Source organism: Neolamprologus multifasciatus, chromosome 3 (assembly GCF_963576455.1).
Source record: "Neolamprologus multifasciatus chromosome 3, fNeoMul1.2, whole genome shotgun sequence".
Taxonomy (NCBI): domain Eukaryota; kingdom Metazoa; phylum Chordata; class Actinopteri; order Cichliformes; family Cichlidae; genus Neolamprologus; species Neolamprologus multifasciatus.
In genome coordinates this window covers 4,671,552-4,685,874 of record NC_140441.1, presented here as the reverse complement: position 1 = coordinate 4,685,874, position 14,323 = coordinate 4,671,552, and the positions used below count along the sequence as shown (strand labels likewise).

Below are 14,323 nucleotides of genomic sequence, written 5' to 3'. Positions count from 1 at the left end.
TTGCATATTACTCCAGCTCGTCATTCTCAGAGTCCCGCCAGAGGAATCTATGCAGGTGCATCTCTCTGTCTTCCAACCAAACTGAATTGTACATCTTTTTTATGTCACCAAGGGCGCCGTACACTCCACCTCTGAATCTGAGGAGAGCTGCCCGAATCTGGTTGAGGACATCTGGACCCTTTATTAGCAGGTCGTTCAAGCTCACACCTCTAAACCTCTGGCTGCTATTCCACACAAGCCTCACTGGAGTTGTGACAGAGTGAGGATTCGGAGCAATGAGGTGACTCATGTACCACACTGGCCCATCCCAGTTACTGATCATCCCCTTGGACAACTTGACTGCAGCTCCACACTCCACCATGTCATGCACTTGAGCGGCATACGCGGCTTTCCATTCAGGCTCCTTGGCCAATTGCTTCTCTGTCCGGAGGAATGTGCTCTCAACTCCTCTTTTGTTGTCTGGTAAGGATGCTGGATCTTCAACCCAGGGGTACTTGGCATGCCAGTGTGGTTCTTCGCTGTGGCCATCACCTGTGACATAGGTGAGCCCTTCTCTTATTATTTCAAGCTCTCTCTCCTCGGCTAGTGTCATTTCTTTCCCACCTGGCTGGCAATTTCCGCAACGGCAACCCTCACACTTTGGCTCACATGCAGCACCAATACTATCCCACTTCCACCACTCTAAGAATTCTTGACTGGTGGTTGAGGTGCTTGACCTCTGAAGCTTAGCAGGAACATGCTTCCTTGTTGAAGACTGGTCTGAGGCCTTGCCAATGAGCTCCTCATACTTGACAGCTGCTGCTCTCATTGACCTGGCAAAGTGTGTCTTGGACATGTGGGCAGAGACAGTAAGCTTCTCGAAGAGCTCAGGGTGAGTTCCCCCAACTGTCTTTCCAAGTGGCCCATCCCATAACACAAGGTCACTGATGACTCTGCTCCTCTGAGGCGCTAGCCAAACTTTTTTATGACTTATAAGCAGATGAATGTCTTTCGGTCTTACAAGATCGTTGAGTGGTATATCCGGAAAGAACCTTTGTAGCTGACTCGGTGTGACATGTTTGTGGACTTCTGCTATGCTGTCGAGTCCATAGCAGACCAGTTGGTGTGACCTAAGGGTGCCTCTAGGTGTTCTGACTTGATCTTTAAAAGATACCGCCTTGTTCTCACGTGCGTTTTCATTGCCCCTACTCCATGAACAACCAGAGTGATTTCTTCACTTCTCAGGTTAAGACTGCTTGCAGCCCTGTGGGTTATATAGTTGGTGTCAGAAGCCAGGTCAATTAATGTCCCAATCTTTTGCCCAGCATTAACTGTGACCTCAAGGAGCATCATGATTACTGGCAGCTCTTGAGGCCCACCTTCAAATAGGAGACTTGGCTGCTCCTTGGTGGTGCTGCATGCCCTGGATGCAGTGTTTGAAAATGCATCCCTGCATTCTCTTGCCAGTTCAGGTGATAGTTTTCTGAGGAACTCCTCCTGATCCTCCGTACATTTCCTGCTGACCTTTCCTCCCTCTGGATCAGATCTGTTTTGCCTCCCTGCTGCACTTCCCTTCCTCAACTCAGCATTAGGGCATAGGTAGTAATGGTGCTCTGCAGCGTGCGCTTCTTTGCAGCCTGGGTTTTTGCACAGATAAGTGGGTTTGCAGTACGACCCATTGTCATGAACCTCGAGACAACTCCAGCATGCCTCTAGTTTCTTAATTGCAGCCTTCTTTTCTGCAAGCTTTAACGTTTTAAACTGCCTGCAGAAGTAGAGTTTCTTTTTATGCTTTCCATCACCGCAGACCTCACACCCTTCATCACTACCTAATTTGGTGAATTTGGTTCTGGAACGTTTTCAGCTCCACTCTTTCTCGCCTCCAGGAGGCTATCAAATCGTCTTTCTGGTGTCACTGCATTTCTACTGGGAGATCGGGGCTCAAGAGTTGGGAGTTTGCCTTGTAATTGGAAGGTTGCCGGTTCGAGCCCCAGCTTGGACAGTCTCGGTCATTGTGTCCTTGAGCAAGACACTTCACCTGTTGCCTACTGGTGGTGGTCAGAGGGCCCGGTGGCGCCAGTGTCCGGCAGCCTTGCCTCTGTCAGAGTGCCCCAGGGTGGCTGTGGCTACAATGTAGCTGCCATCATCAGTGTGGGAATGTGTGTGTGAATGGGTGGATGACTGGTTGTGTAAAGCGCTTTGGGGTCCTTAGGGACTAGTAAAGCGCTATACAAATACAGGCCATTTACCATTTACCATTTACTGTCAGCAACATAAATAAGCCACTCCCTTTTGAGTGTCTCTGGAAGTTTACTTTCGATTGACTTTGTCACCAATGGGTTCTTTATAGCCCCCGTGTCACCAAGGTCAACCAGGTCTTGGAACGCCTTCTCCACAGCTTGAATTAATTCCAGTATTTTTCTTGGCTGGTGGCTCTTAACAGCTGGCATTCTCTGTAACTCCTCCACTATTTCAATAGCAATTGATGTTTGATTGCCGAACCGATTCTCCAAAACACGAAAGATGTCATCTGCAGTGTTGTAAGTGGTGAGTCGAAGTTCTCTCGTTATTTTCTCATCCACACTATCAAGTAGCTGAAACTTTTTGATCTCTTTCGAACCAGATGGCTCCGCCTGCCCCTGAAGAGCCTCCCATTCCTTCTTCCATCTGTGGAAGTCTCGTTTATTTCCAAGAAACTTGGGAAGGGCTGTTGGTTTTGGCTTGATGATTGGCATGGGGCAGCTGGAGGTAGCTGGCAATGACGTCAGGCATCCTCCTTTACTCTCATCTCCAGAAAGTCAGCTTTTCTGGAAACCAGCCTGGGTATGCAGAGTTCCAGCTTCTGTAGATTGCTTTGAAGATCCCTCCGAACACTCGATGGGATCCAATGCTTCCACTTGCTATACCTCTCCTTTGCCGCCTCCACCAGTTCTTTCAGGTGGCCAAGTACGAAATCATACACTTCATAATTACCGTCAGGCTTAATGGCAGCAACATGTTCACACTCAGCCTCTGCTGCCTGTAGTGCTGTGGACAATTCTGCACTTCCAAAGTTGGGCCAGAGAGTCTCTCTGACTAGGGTTTTTATTTCCTTTAGTTTTAACTCACACTCACTTGCAGTCCTTGTTAAGTCGACTTTATGCTGTTCTGTCAGCACAACTGCTTCACTTGTGTCAAGCTTTGCCTCTAGTTCTGCAATGAAACCAGCCTCCAGATCATCATTGGCCTCCATGAGTTTCTCTGCTTCCATTGTCAGTCTATTGAAACTGTCTTTGAGTTCTTCCTCGGTCATATCCTCATGCGTCCTCGTAATGCTATTAACAAGACGGGAGAACGATCTCTTTGCTGTTGTCTTCACTCCTCTGAGTTGTTCAACTGACTTCCCAGCAGCTTGGTCTGCCATTTTTGTACGCTCAGGGTTGAACTGGGTTTATTTACTAATGGGAATGGCACATGCAACTTGAGGGATTCTCCGAATTCTCTCTTTGCACTAATTATTCCCTTTTCCCAGGGCTCCAGGTCATTGCTCCCAGATTTTGATTTCCTGGTTTTTCACTGTCAAGCTCTTTAAGTTTGTGCAGCTTCCCCGCTTGAAAGGGATTGATGCATCTACCACAGGTGTTTAACTGGATTTCACTCAATGACCAGTGTAAGGAAGAGGACTCCCTTACTACATTTATTTATATTATGTTATCTGTATAGCACTTGAGAGCACACCTTTCACTTTATTAAAAGCACCTTATCAAGCACTTTATTTAGCATTGCACATTAAGCAAGGATTTGCACACAAGAAGTTTAAATATTTATTGACTATTTATTGGGAATTTTAAAATCAGTTGGTAGCCTTATTTCAGATCCTGCACAGCTGCTCCTCATCAAGGAATGTGGTGGTTGTCTGTCAGGAGAAAAGAATGGTGATTGAGATTGTGATTAAGGTTTACCAGTAAGGAAAACTAATGCAAATGTGTGTGTGAAATCTAGGGATAAAAGTGGTGCAAATAAGTAGTGATGTGACATTCTGTATCGAGGCTTCAAAGCTTGTGTCGAGTAATTGAGGGGGCGTTTCCGCGATGCGCGTATTGAGGCTTGCTTCATTTATGGGAGGAGCTGAAAATGATGACGTCCGAAGCCTCGCTGATGTACCACGTGACTGGTTCATGAAGTGGTTTGAACTTTGCCGCGGGCTATGACAGCGATACAAACCCCTCAGACTTCATTCAAAAATGTGGGTGTTTGATGGAGAGTTGCTGTTAGTGAGAGTTTGGAGACAGTTTGGAGGTTTATGAGAGTGAGGAGAGAAAGTCAGGAGAGAATGGAGCCAGCTAAGAAGAGGAGGATGTCCTCCTCTGTGTGGGAACATTTTGATTTTATTCCTCCCAACAAGGTATGTAAATTTCTACAGAAGATGTATTTTCATAATACTGATGGTGCAATACAATTAATGTTAAGCGGCTTTACTTTTGTACAAGGTGAAGTGTTTGCTATGTGCCAGGGAGCTGGGATATAACAACAACACCTCATCCATGCTTAGGCACTACAGAGCTTTGCATGAGAATAGGGGGAACACCGATTGTGGAGCAAGACCAGGTGAGCCATCAAATGCCATGATAATATAGCATGCAGTAATGTTACTAAATGATATAACAATATTATACAACTGTAATAAGTTACGTGTGTGATATTTATATTTGTGCTTTGTTTTTGTTGTCTTTCCTCAGGAGAACAATCTCAAATAGATGAAGACCTGGTTACCATGGTGATTGAGGACTCCCAGCCATTTAGCATTGTGGACAACAAAGGATTTAAAAGATTTGTTAAATCATTAAATCCTAGCTATGTTCTCCTTACTAAAAAGGTCATAAAAGCAGTGAAAATGTAGTTTTTACAGAATAAAATGTGAACAGGCAGGACTGAGGCTCAGTGTGTAGCTGTCTATACCTCAACGTTACAAAAGCACAACCACTGTCCACACCCCAACCACACCTCACCTCACAGTAAATGATCATTTCCATTTTAAGCATTTCCAAATGATCATTTTCCATTCTGCCAGTATAAATATACACAGTATACTGCCATCACTACAATATACATGGTTTACACACTCTTTTTTTTTTTGTTGTTGACATTTACAGGCTGTGTGCAAAAGGCCACACTCTTCAAATTCATGCCAACTAATATTTTTACGTCCAGTAGGTGTCCTACTAGAGCAAATGAAGCTTCAAGACGCTTTGCGCTGTGAACCAATTGGATGAAAAGCTTCAGTGCTTCATGAAGCTTCATCTGCCCATCACTACAAATTAGTGTTTGTAAGATAATGATTACTCACCTTTCTTGCCTGTGTCCTCTTCAAGGTGTTTGGGCAAATGTTTCCCCGGGGGTCCAGACACCATTTAAAGGTTCCAGGAGAGCCCATTGGTAGAGAGAGTGTGGTGAATCTTTTTGTGCTTTTTTGTGCTGGTTTCTGGGTTTTTATAATATTGGGTTTGGTGCAACATTAAAGTGTGAACTATTTATTAATATGAAAATGTGAAATGTATTTATGTATTTATTTATTCTAATTGATATATTGTATACTGTGGTGGAAGGTTGGGATTTAAGAATTTACCTGAGAGTGGAATAATGGTTAAGTCTGTGACAGCTGAACATATTTAAGGCTGCCAGTTGTCATTAGAGGTGGATTTTTGTGCTGTGAAGAAGCTCGACAAGTTACTTGTTGTAAGGAGAGCTGTATAGCAAATAAATACTTTTGTTCCACTACACTTGCCTTGGTCACTGTGTTTCCAGCTGCTAAGGGCTGCCCTGTTACAACCAGGCAGATCTTTTGTTTTCCTTTTTCTTTAATCTTCTTTTTGGCCATAGTCAGCCATACGTGAAAAACCTTTAAATACAAACCAAAAAACAAATTATGTTTGTTATCACACATCTGCAAATACCGTGAACAATCCCAAACATTTTTTTAACACATCAATGCAGTGCATAAACTTTGTAGTACAATATATACTTGAGTATTTTTAAATGCTCAAATTATGTAATTCACTAACAATTGTACATACATACATTGTACATACATACATGAAAAATACTGCTTTCTATTAAAGTGCTAAATTAAATGACGAATCTGCATTAGAACTTAAGCAGTAACAATAGTATTTATAACCAGCTTCTCTTAACCATATGCAAGCATTAACAGTCTTCCATATGCAGACCAACAATAAACAATGGTGCCGCTCGTATACAGGCGACCAACTTGCGGCACAATGCTAATGCTACGTAAGCTAGCAGCAGCCGCGATTCTTTAGCAACTCGCTCCAAAGTCTTTTAACATAGTCAGCAACCATTTCCTTACCGGCTGCCTCCCTGGCTTTGTAGATACATCAGTTCCACACAATATCCATGTTGGTGACAACTTATTGCAAGAATTGTTTTTATTTTTTATTTGTACAAATTAACAATTACAGCGCATATCTTACAAATCAAAAAGATATGTATAAGTATAGGTGGTTAAGAACAAAGCAGCCATTGAACAAAGAACAGTATAGGTCAGAAATAACATAAAGCTATTGAAAGAATTATGCTGGGCTTTTCCCGTAAGTGGCAACTTCCTGTTGCTCCCCAGTTCGCCTTCTTTTTCCTCCCCGACAGAAACCCAGACACACGATTAGTTCCGCCCTAATTATCAGGATGTCCAAAAAACTCGCTGCAAAGCCTTCAGTCAATCCAAAATGCTGCAGCAAGAGTCCTGACAGGGACTAGAAAGAGAGAGCATATTTCTCCTGTTTTGGCTTCCCTTCATTGGCTTCCTGTTAAATCCAGAATTCAAAATCCTACTCCTCACATACAAGGTCTTAAATAATCAGGCCCCATCTTATCTTAATGACCTTGTAGTACCATATCACCCTATTAGAGCACTTCGCTCTCGCTCTGCAGGCCTACTTGTTGTTCCTAGAGTATTTAAAAGTAGAATGGGAGGGAGAGCCTTCAGTTTTCAGGCCCCTCTTCTGTGGAACCAGCTTCCAGTTTGGATTCAGGAGACAGACACTATCTCTACTTTCAAGATATGCTTCATTTGCCTTTTTAATAAAGTTTATAGATAGAGCTGGGTCAGACAATCCTGAATCCTCCCTTAGTTATGCTGCTTTACCATAATGTACTGATCATCACTTCTTCACGTTTTTTTTTGCCTGTGATGCTGCTGCATGTCATTAAACCATGGCCTTCTCACAGTTTGTGTGTTGTTCTCTCTTTGTGCTCCCATTCTCTTTCCTCTCACCCCCAAAGTTGTCAAGGCAGATGGCTGCCCCTCTATGTTCATGGCTGGAGGTTTCTTTCTGTTTGAAAGGAGTTCTTCCTCACTCTGTTTAAATAAATATAACGTGTTGAACAGCATTTCCATCAGTATTACCCTACCTGTCTCCATGGTGACGACCCATGTACTGAAGACGAAGGTTCGATGGCAAGAATGAGAGTATAATTTCTAAACTGTGCCAATGAAGATGGAAATTTATATTGCAACCCTATGAAACTTAATTAGTTGAATAGACGGCCTGTCTCGTTTTACATACTTTATGACAAGGTTGTCCAAGTCCAGGCCTCGGGGGCCGGTGTCCTGCAGGTTTTATATCTCACCCTGGGTCAACACACCTGAATCAAATGATCAATTCATTACCAGGCCTCTGGAGAACGTCAAGACATGTTGAGGAGGTCATTTGAATCAGCTGTGTTGGATCAAGGACACATCTAAAACCTGCAGGACACCGGCCCTTGAAACCTGGACTTGGACACCCCTGCTTTATGGCAATCAAAATTAAAGAGCTGAATCTGGAAATATTACAAAAAACCTGACTAAAAGCCGCAGGGTTCAAAGCTTGTGCAAAAAGTAGCGGCTTATAGCCCGACAATTACGCTACTCAGTCTCAGGACCACAGTTTCCAAACCAAGTTACTCTTATTTCCTGTTTTAACTGATGAGCGTAACTTAGACAATACACAACATGACGTGTAACATAAGATAAACACATCTTCTTAACTCACATATGTTAGCTGACAGATTCACTGGCTTTCCACTGTAATGATATAATACTTTAAGATTTAATAAGAAAAAAGTATTAAGATTTAATACTTTAAGAGCTGTATATGTCATTCAGCAGTTAACTTAAATACAGACAGTGGCAGAAAAACCATCTTGCAATATGGCGGAGCACTATTGAAATCTAGCTTGCACAGCAACGGAGTTCAGCTGAAATTCCTCAGCAAAAGCAGTCCACCATTAACCTCTACCATTAAAATGAACAATGATGATGGGCTAACGGTCAGCAGTAAAACGTGTTGCCACATTTATAGAGTTCTGTGCAGTGGGCCGTTACCTTAAACAGGGGAAATAGTGGAGAGATGAAAGAAGCTCCTGCTCATCTGTATTGACTGAACAAGAGGTGCAAATCCCCCTACTGGAGCCCTGAGGCATTACCAAATCAAAACACTATTCACTACATATGTGTGCGTGTGTTTGTGTGTGTGTGTGTGTATACATATACATACAATTAAAAATATATATATACAGAGGTTAGCGGTTGGATATTGTACAAAGGAAATGGCATTTATGTACAGTATGGAGTGCATAATGTTGAAGTTCTGGTAAGTCATAGGTGTCAAACTCTGGCCCGCAGCCTAATTACATTTGGCCCGTGAAGCCATACCAAATTACTATCAGAGCTGGTATTACACAGCTAATATATATATTGTTTAGTATTAAGCTTTGCTTGTTCCATATTCAGTTTTTCAGCAAAACGTGTTTGGGTCCATAAGAAAAGATTCATTCTTAGATCTGGAGGAATAAATATATTTCAATAAATATTAACGTTAGCCCGCAACTTTGTTCCAGTTTTGAATTTTGGCCCACTGTGTATTTGAGTTTGACACCCCTGTGGTAAGTGATGGTGAGGTGTTGATGGCTGTATCCCAATTCAGGGTCTGCAGCCTTAAAGTACGCAGCCTTAACGGTCCTCAAGGGCCGCGTACTCAAAGACCGCTAAGGCCGGAAGTGCGAGGCTTGTGAAATGGGACGGTCTGCCCAGGTTGCCTAGCAACCATGATACTAACAGCTGGAAACGTTTCGTACAGCTTTGTTTGACAGAAATGAAGGAGAAAATCTTTTGTTCATTTGTTTGTTTGGTTCTACATGAGCTTTGATCATTCTCTGATTAAGCTCAGCTATTGAACGGCGTATATTTTAAAGGCTTTAAAACCAAGTTAGTACAAACGTCACTAATGTCACATAACTTTGCCGACATGTGGCCAACAGTAATGTTTTAATGTTCTTCGTTATTAAACATTTGCACATAAATAAGTGACATCATATTCAGTACTTACTTAAAGTTTACTCTTCGGCCGCTCCGCTTCTGCCATCTGCGGCAGAATTATCCACACCCACCGCAGCGCTATGCATTGTGGGATATATGGGACCACGATGTCTACACCGCCACGTCCTTAAAATTCAGGGAAATGAAGGACGCATTTGAGGGCACATTTCGAGCAGCCTTCGAATTGGGACAGCCTTCGTTGCGTCGCTGTGACGTAATCGGCCTTAAAATGCGGCCTTTAAGGCTGCAGACCCTGAATTGGGATACAGCCTATGAAGTGTTCAGCAGTCGGATGGCTGCTCGTTCGGGACTGGATACTGCAGTACCAGTGGATCAACGCAAAGTGAACCCGGACAAAACTATTACCATCATCTTGTTTTACATTCCCACTGTGTGTGGCCATGAGACCAGTTTTCCCACGCTTCAATTGTGTATGTTCATGCGAAGAGGGAAAAAACTTCCACAGGACTCTGATGTGAAAAAATATAAACAAAAATTTATTCCACAGCTTGTAAATCTTCTTATAGGAGTAATCAGGACTAAGTTATCCTCAAGAACTGTGGCTCTGTCCTCCTCTCTTGCAGCATCTTGCCTCTGCTATACTAACTTTTTTCTCTCCCACTCCCCCCTTGAGCAACGCATGTACTCATTTGCATAAATCCACATAAACCAAGCCTTTAAGGCCTTTAAGGCACACGTATTCATGGTTTTACTTAACCAACCCAACAATAATGCAATAAAAAGAAATTTAGTTCAGTCGTAACCATGAATTTACTCATTAAATTACTAAATACACAAAATAAGTTTAACAAAAACATATAAATACTAAAATATATTAACTATATTAACGTTGCTCATACAAACTGCATATTCCATACAGCAACACATTCAAAACAACAATGAAGACATGTCATGAAATACAAGGAATAGTTTCAAAGTGTTTCAAACTTTGTGTTATGGAAAAAGAAATCCAGCTCACATTCGAGCAAGTTGGCTATTAGCTTGTTCCTAACAAGAACAAAGCTGACATTAAAATTCCTAAATCGAACTTTCCTTTCAGCTGCAGCAACCCTGGTTTTATCCTCAAACACAAAGTCTTAAAAACTAGAAAACAAGAATCTAACAGGGAAAAGGCAATGATCAGTTGAAGTCTGTATTCAGTGAGGAGATTATTTACATAACATGACCTATAGCGAGTACTGGCTTGAATAAAGTGAATGAAAGCCAAATATGAATTGTGGTTTCAACAATATGTTTAAGGAGGCAGCAGGAGGACAGCTGCAGTTTAACAGCTTCAATTCACTGACAGGAAACAACATTAGAAATATCATCATCCTCAACTCATCTGCTGCACTGACACGGACACCTTCAGTTTATCATCAGTGTAAATGTATGGAAACATCCTGTGAGTGAAAGTGTGTGTGAAGGTGTGTATGTGTGTGTTAGTATCAGGATCAGAGAACGACAGCTTTCCTCTGTTCCAGTCCAGATTCACTCTGATCCTCTGGAGCTTCTTCTGGACTGAGAGAGCAGTTTGAGCTGATGGTGAGTCTGCTGAGTATTTAATTCCATTAAACCATATTGTCCATAATCCAGACTCTATGTATCCCTTCCTCTGCACAGACTCTGCAAACACACCCAGATCCCACCCTGTACTGTCTCCAACATCAACATCCCAGCTGTGAGTCCCTGAGTTAAAGCCTTCAGAGCCCAGAACAGAGTAGATTAATCCATCAATCCTCTCTGGATTATCAGGAAGCTGCTGCCTCTCTCCTCCTGCTCTCGCACTGGTCAGATCTTCAGACAGGATGAGGTTTGGATGAGCAGTGTTTGGGTCCAGGATGAGAGGAGTGTAGGAGACCATGTCCTTCATGCTGTTCCAGATGTTGAAGGTCAGGTTGCCCAGGTGTTTGGCCTGGTCTATCAGAGCTCCTGAGGGCAGCTGTGGATCATCCAGCAGGGGGCAGCGCTGGACTCTTTCCACTGCAGCCTTGTAGTTGTGCAGGAATGAGACGTCTTCAGCTCTCAGCTCCTCCTCTGTGGCTCTGACTGTGTCTGAAAGAGCTGCTATCTCTCTGCTCAGAGCCTCCATCTTCTCCTTCATCATCCCACTCTTCTGCTCCTCTTCCTCCCTCAGTGCAGCCAGCCTGGCCTCCTCTTCCTCTGCTAGAAACTGGTGAAGCTTCTTAAACTGCTCCTTAATCTGCCTCTCTGTGTGTCGGGCCTGGACCTTAATGTGTTCTGCTGTTTGATCAAACTTCACTTGAACTTCTTCACAAACCTTTAACTTCTTCTTTAAGGGCTCCAGAGTTTCCTGAAGTTCCTTCTTGTGTTGTTGTGCAGCTTCATCGATAAGTCTGAATCTGTCCCTGGTGTGATCTTCTGAGGCACAGCAGACGACACACACTGGCTGCTGATGGTCCAGACAGAAGAGTTTGAGTTTCTCAGAGTGCAGACTGCAGAGAGCCTCTGAAGCTCTCTGATCTCTCTCCTGTAAGAACGACTCACACAGGTTCTTTAAAGCTCGGTTTAAAGGTGGTTCAGACTTTGAAGATATGTTCTTACAAACTGGACACTCACGTATCTGTTTTTTTCTCCACCATCTCTTCAGACAGTCTTTACAGAAGCTGTGGCTACATGACAGAAGAACAGGATCTCTGAAGACCTCCTGACAGACCGGACAGCAGAGATCCTCCTCTGATCTGGAAGCCATTGAGTCTGTGAGTGAAGCTGAAAACAGCAGACAGGAAGTACAGTCAGTCCTGGCTCCCCTCCCTCCTCTACCACCTTCACTGAAACTTCCTTTGAGTCGTGTTTTTGCTCAAACTCACCTTCAGTGTGTGGAGCGTCAGCAGCTTGAAGCAGCAGTGTTGGAGTTTTCCACTTTTCTCTCCTGTAGCTGGACTCACTCAGAGGAAGCTGCTAGTTTGGTCTGAGCTCAGTCTGATCGTCTGTGCGTCTCTCTTAGGAAGAAGAAAAAAATAGTCTGTTTCCTTGTTTGTTGCATGTGAATGACGTTGGGGGCGGAGCTTCATTCAACTCCCCAAACCCCATCGGCGGAGCGGGGGAAGGGGGCCGGGCGTATTGGTCTCAAGTCCGTGTCATTTTTTCAGAAGTCCGGGGTCTTTTGCAGTGTAATTGTTTCATATTTAGATGCCTGACTGACAACTGTATAAAACAAAAACTACACACAATATTTGAAACACATTGCTCACAGTCGTAAATTCCCCCTAATTTTGGTACGATCCGAGCTCAGGCACGACCGAGCACAGCACTTACGTCTGTGAGCGAGGGGGGAGAAGCTGCTGCGAGTTTGCTGTAGTGCAGCCGGGCAGACGGAGGAGAGCTTAAGTTTGACCAGGTACCAAAGCAAATCATCCGTACTGTACAAATAATGTAAATATGACGGTGCATCACGAAAGATTGATGTCAAACTGATCACTTGACCCATATTACGTTACTTGCTCTTCGAGTGAATCAACAAATGGCGAAAAATAAAAGCCGAACAACAACAATGCTGTTTCTTTAGAGTCTTAGCTTACATGTGTTTCATATTTTCAGTTGTTTCCCTCCACGGCTAAATAACTCACAGTTGAAACCAGATATTTTCATACACTTTAGTGAAAAACAAGAGCATTTATTTTTACTGTTAAACATCAGTTTGGAGTAAACTTGTTTTGTTTTGGATAAATAAATATTGAAATATATTTTGAATTAGTTAAATGTCAGAATAAAGAGAGACAGAGCTGTGTATTTTTTTATCACTTTCATCATATTTAGGAGTACATATACACTAAGTTTATTGTTAATTAATAAGAAAACTGCAGCTGAAGAAGCTTCTGATTGGTTAGTAGAGTCCATGTGAGTAAATTGGTGGCACAGCTGTGGATGCATATAAGGCAAAACACAGAGCCTGTTTCTGTGACATGGGAAAATCAAGAGACATCAATCAAAACAAAAAAGAATTGTGGAGCTCCATAAGTGTGGCTCAAGTTTGAATACAATTTAGTGCCATTTACAATTAAGAAATACAGAAAGTTTCTCTCTTTACTCTTAAAGTTAACAAATATGTTTTTATATTTATCAATAAAAACAATATTTAGTCTGATTTGAGTATGTAAGAGTTTGTAAATATCTGGTTTCAACTGTATATTTGATGATGTTGGTGTTTGGCTTGATTGTCAGCACAAAGAGGGAGAGAGAGGAACAGAGAGAGAACAAGAGCAGGTGAGACACACATGTTAGTCAAATGGTTGTTTACTCATCAGAACATGTGTCTAGTACCTTGTGTAACTTTTTAGATACAATTTTTTACTTTCAAATTCTATATTTATTAAGTTATGCAGGCTTGTTTGCACAACAAGGCTAAATAGTTACATAGGTACAGTTATATAGTTTATATAGGTATATAGTTCTGAATCTAAATAGTGTACTTTGGTAGAATTAGAAAATAATATGGTACAAACTAGTAACTCATGAAGACCAACACAGAGGGATCATTAAATAATAATGATCTTTCAGATTGGTCAGGGGAAATCAGGAAAGTGAGAGAAAGCCAAAACACAGCAGCAGGAAGCAGCAGGTGGATCGTTAAGGACAGCTGAAGGAGGTTTACTAGAAGGAGCAGCAGGAGATGATTTAGGAGAGTTCCTAAATCCAAGACTAAGGCTACGTTCACTCTGCAGGTCTTAATGCTCAATTCCGATTTTTTGATCAAATCTGATTTTTTTGTCTGCTCGTTCACACTACAAATAAAATGTGACAGCAAACGCGCTCTAGTGCGAACCCTCAAAGTGGCCCGCACACACAAAAGATGATGTCACACACAACGCGCTCTGTTTAGACCCAGAGCAACAGTATGTTTGACTGATGGCCCTTAATGTAAAGACTTCGGACTTCACGTTTCCCAATTTTTGCTTTAAGTTATTTTGTTATTTACATAATAATGTAAATAACCAAATAATTATTCTTATTGCTGTTTTAGAGGAG

General features: G+C 42.4%; 2 protein-coding genes across 2 annotated transcripts in view; one reads left to right on the top strand and one right to left on the bottom strand.

Annotated features, from left to right (window-relative positions):
- The window catches only part of LOC146521164 (protein NLRC3-like), a 482,659-nt gene that overhangs the window by 260,346 nt on the left and 207,990 nt on the right, over positions 1-14,323 (top strand). The window lies entirely within an intron of this gene.
- Positions 2,634-12,325, bottom strand: LOC146521176 (nuclear factor 7, ovary-like). Its single transcript, XM_085154448.1, has 2 exons — positions 12,166-12,325; positions 2,634-12,064 (listed from the first exon to the last, which is right to left on the bottom strand). The coding sequence occupies exon 2, from the start codon at positions 12,045-12,047 to the stop codon at positions 10,671-10,673; it is 1,377 nt and encodes a 458-aa protein (XP_085010574.1). The 5' UTR covers positions 12,048-12,064; positions 12,166-12,325; the 3' UTR covers positions 2,634-10,670.

Bases quoted from the DNA above. Each gene is read 5' to 3' on its own strand.
- LOC146521176 (XM_085154448.1), bottom strand. From the start codon at position 12,047: ATGGCTTCCAGATCAGAGGAGGATCTCTGCTGTCCGGTCTGTCAGGAG.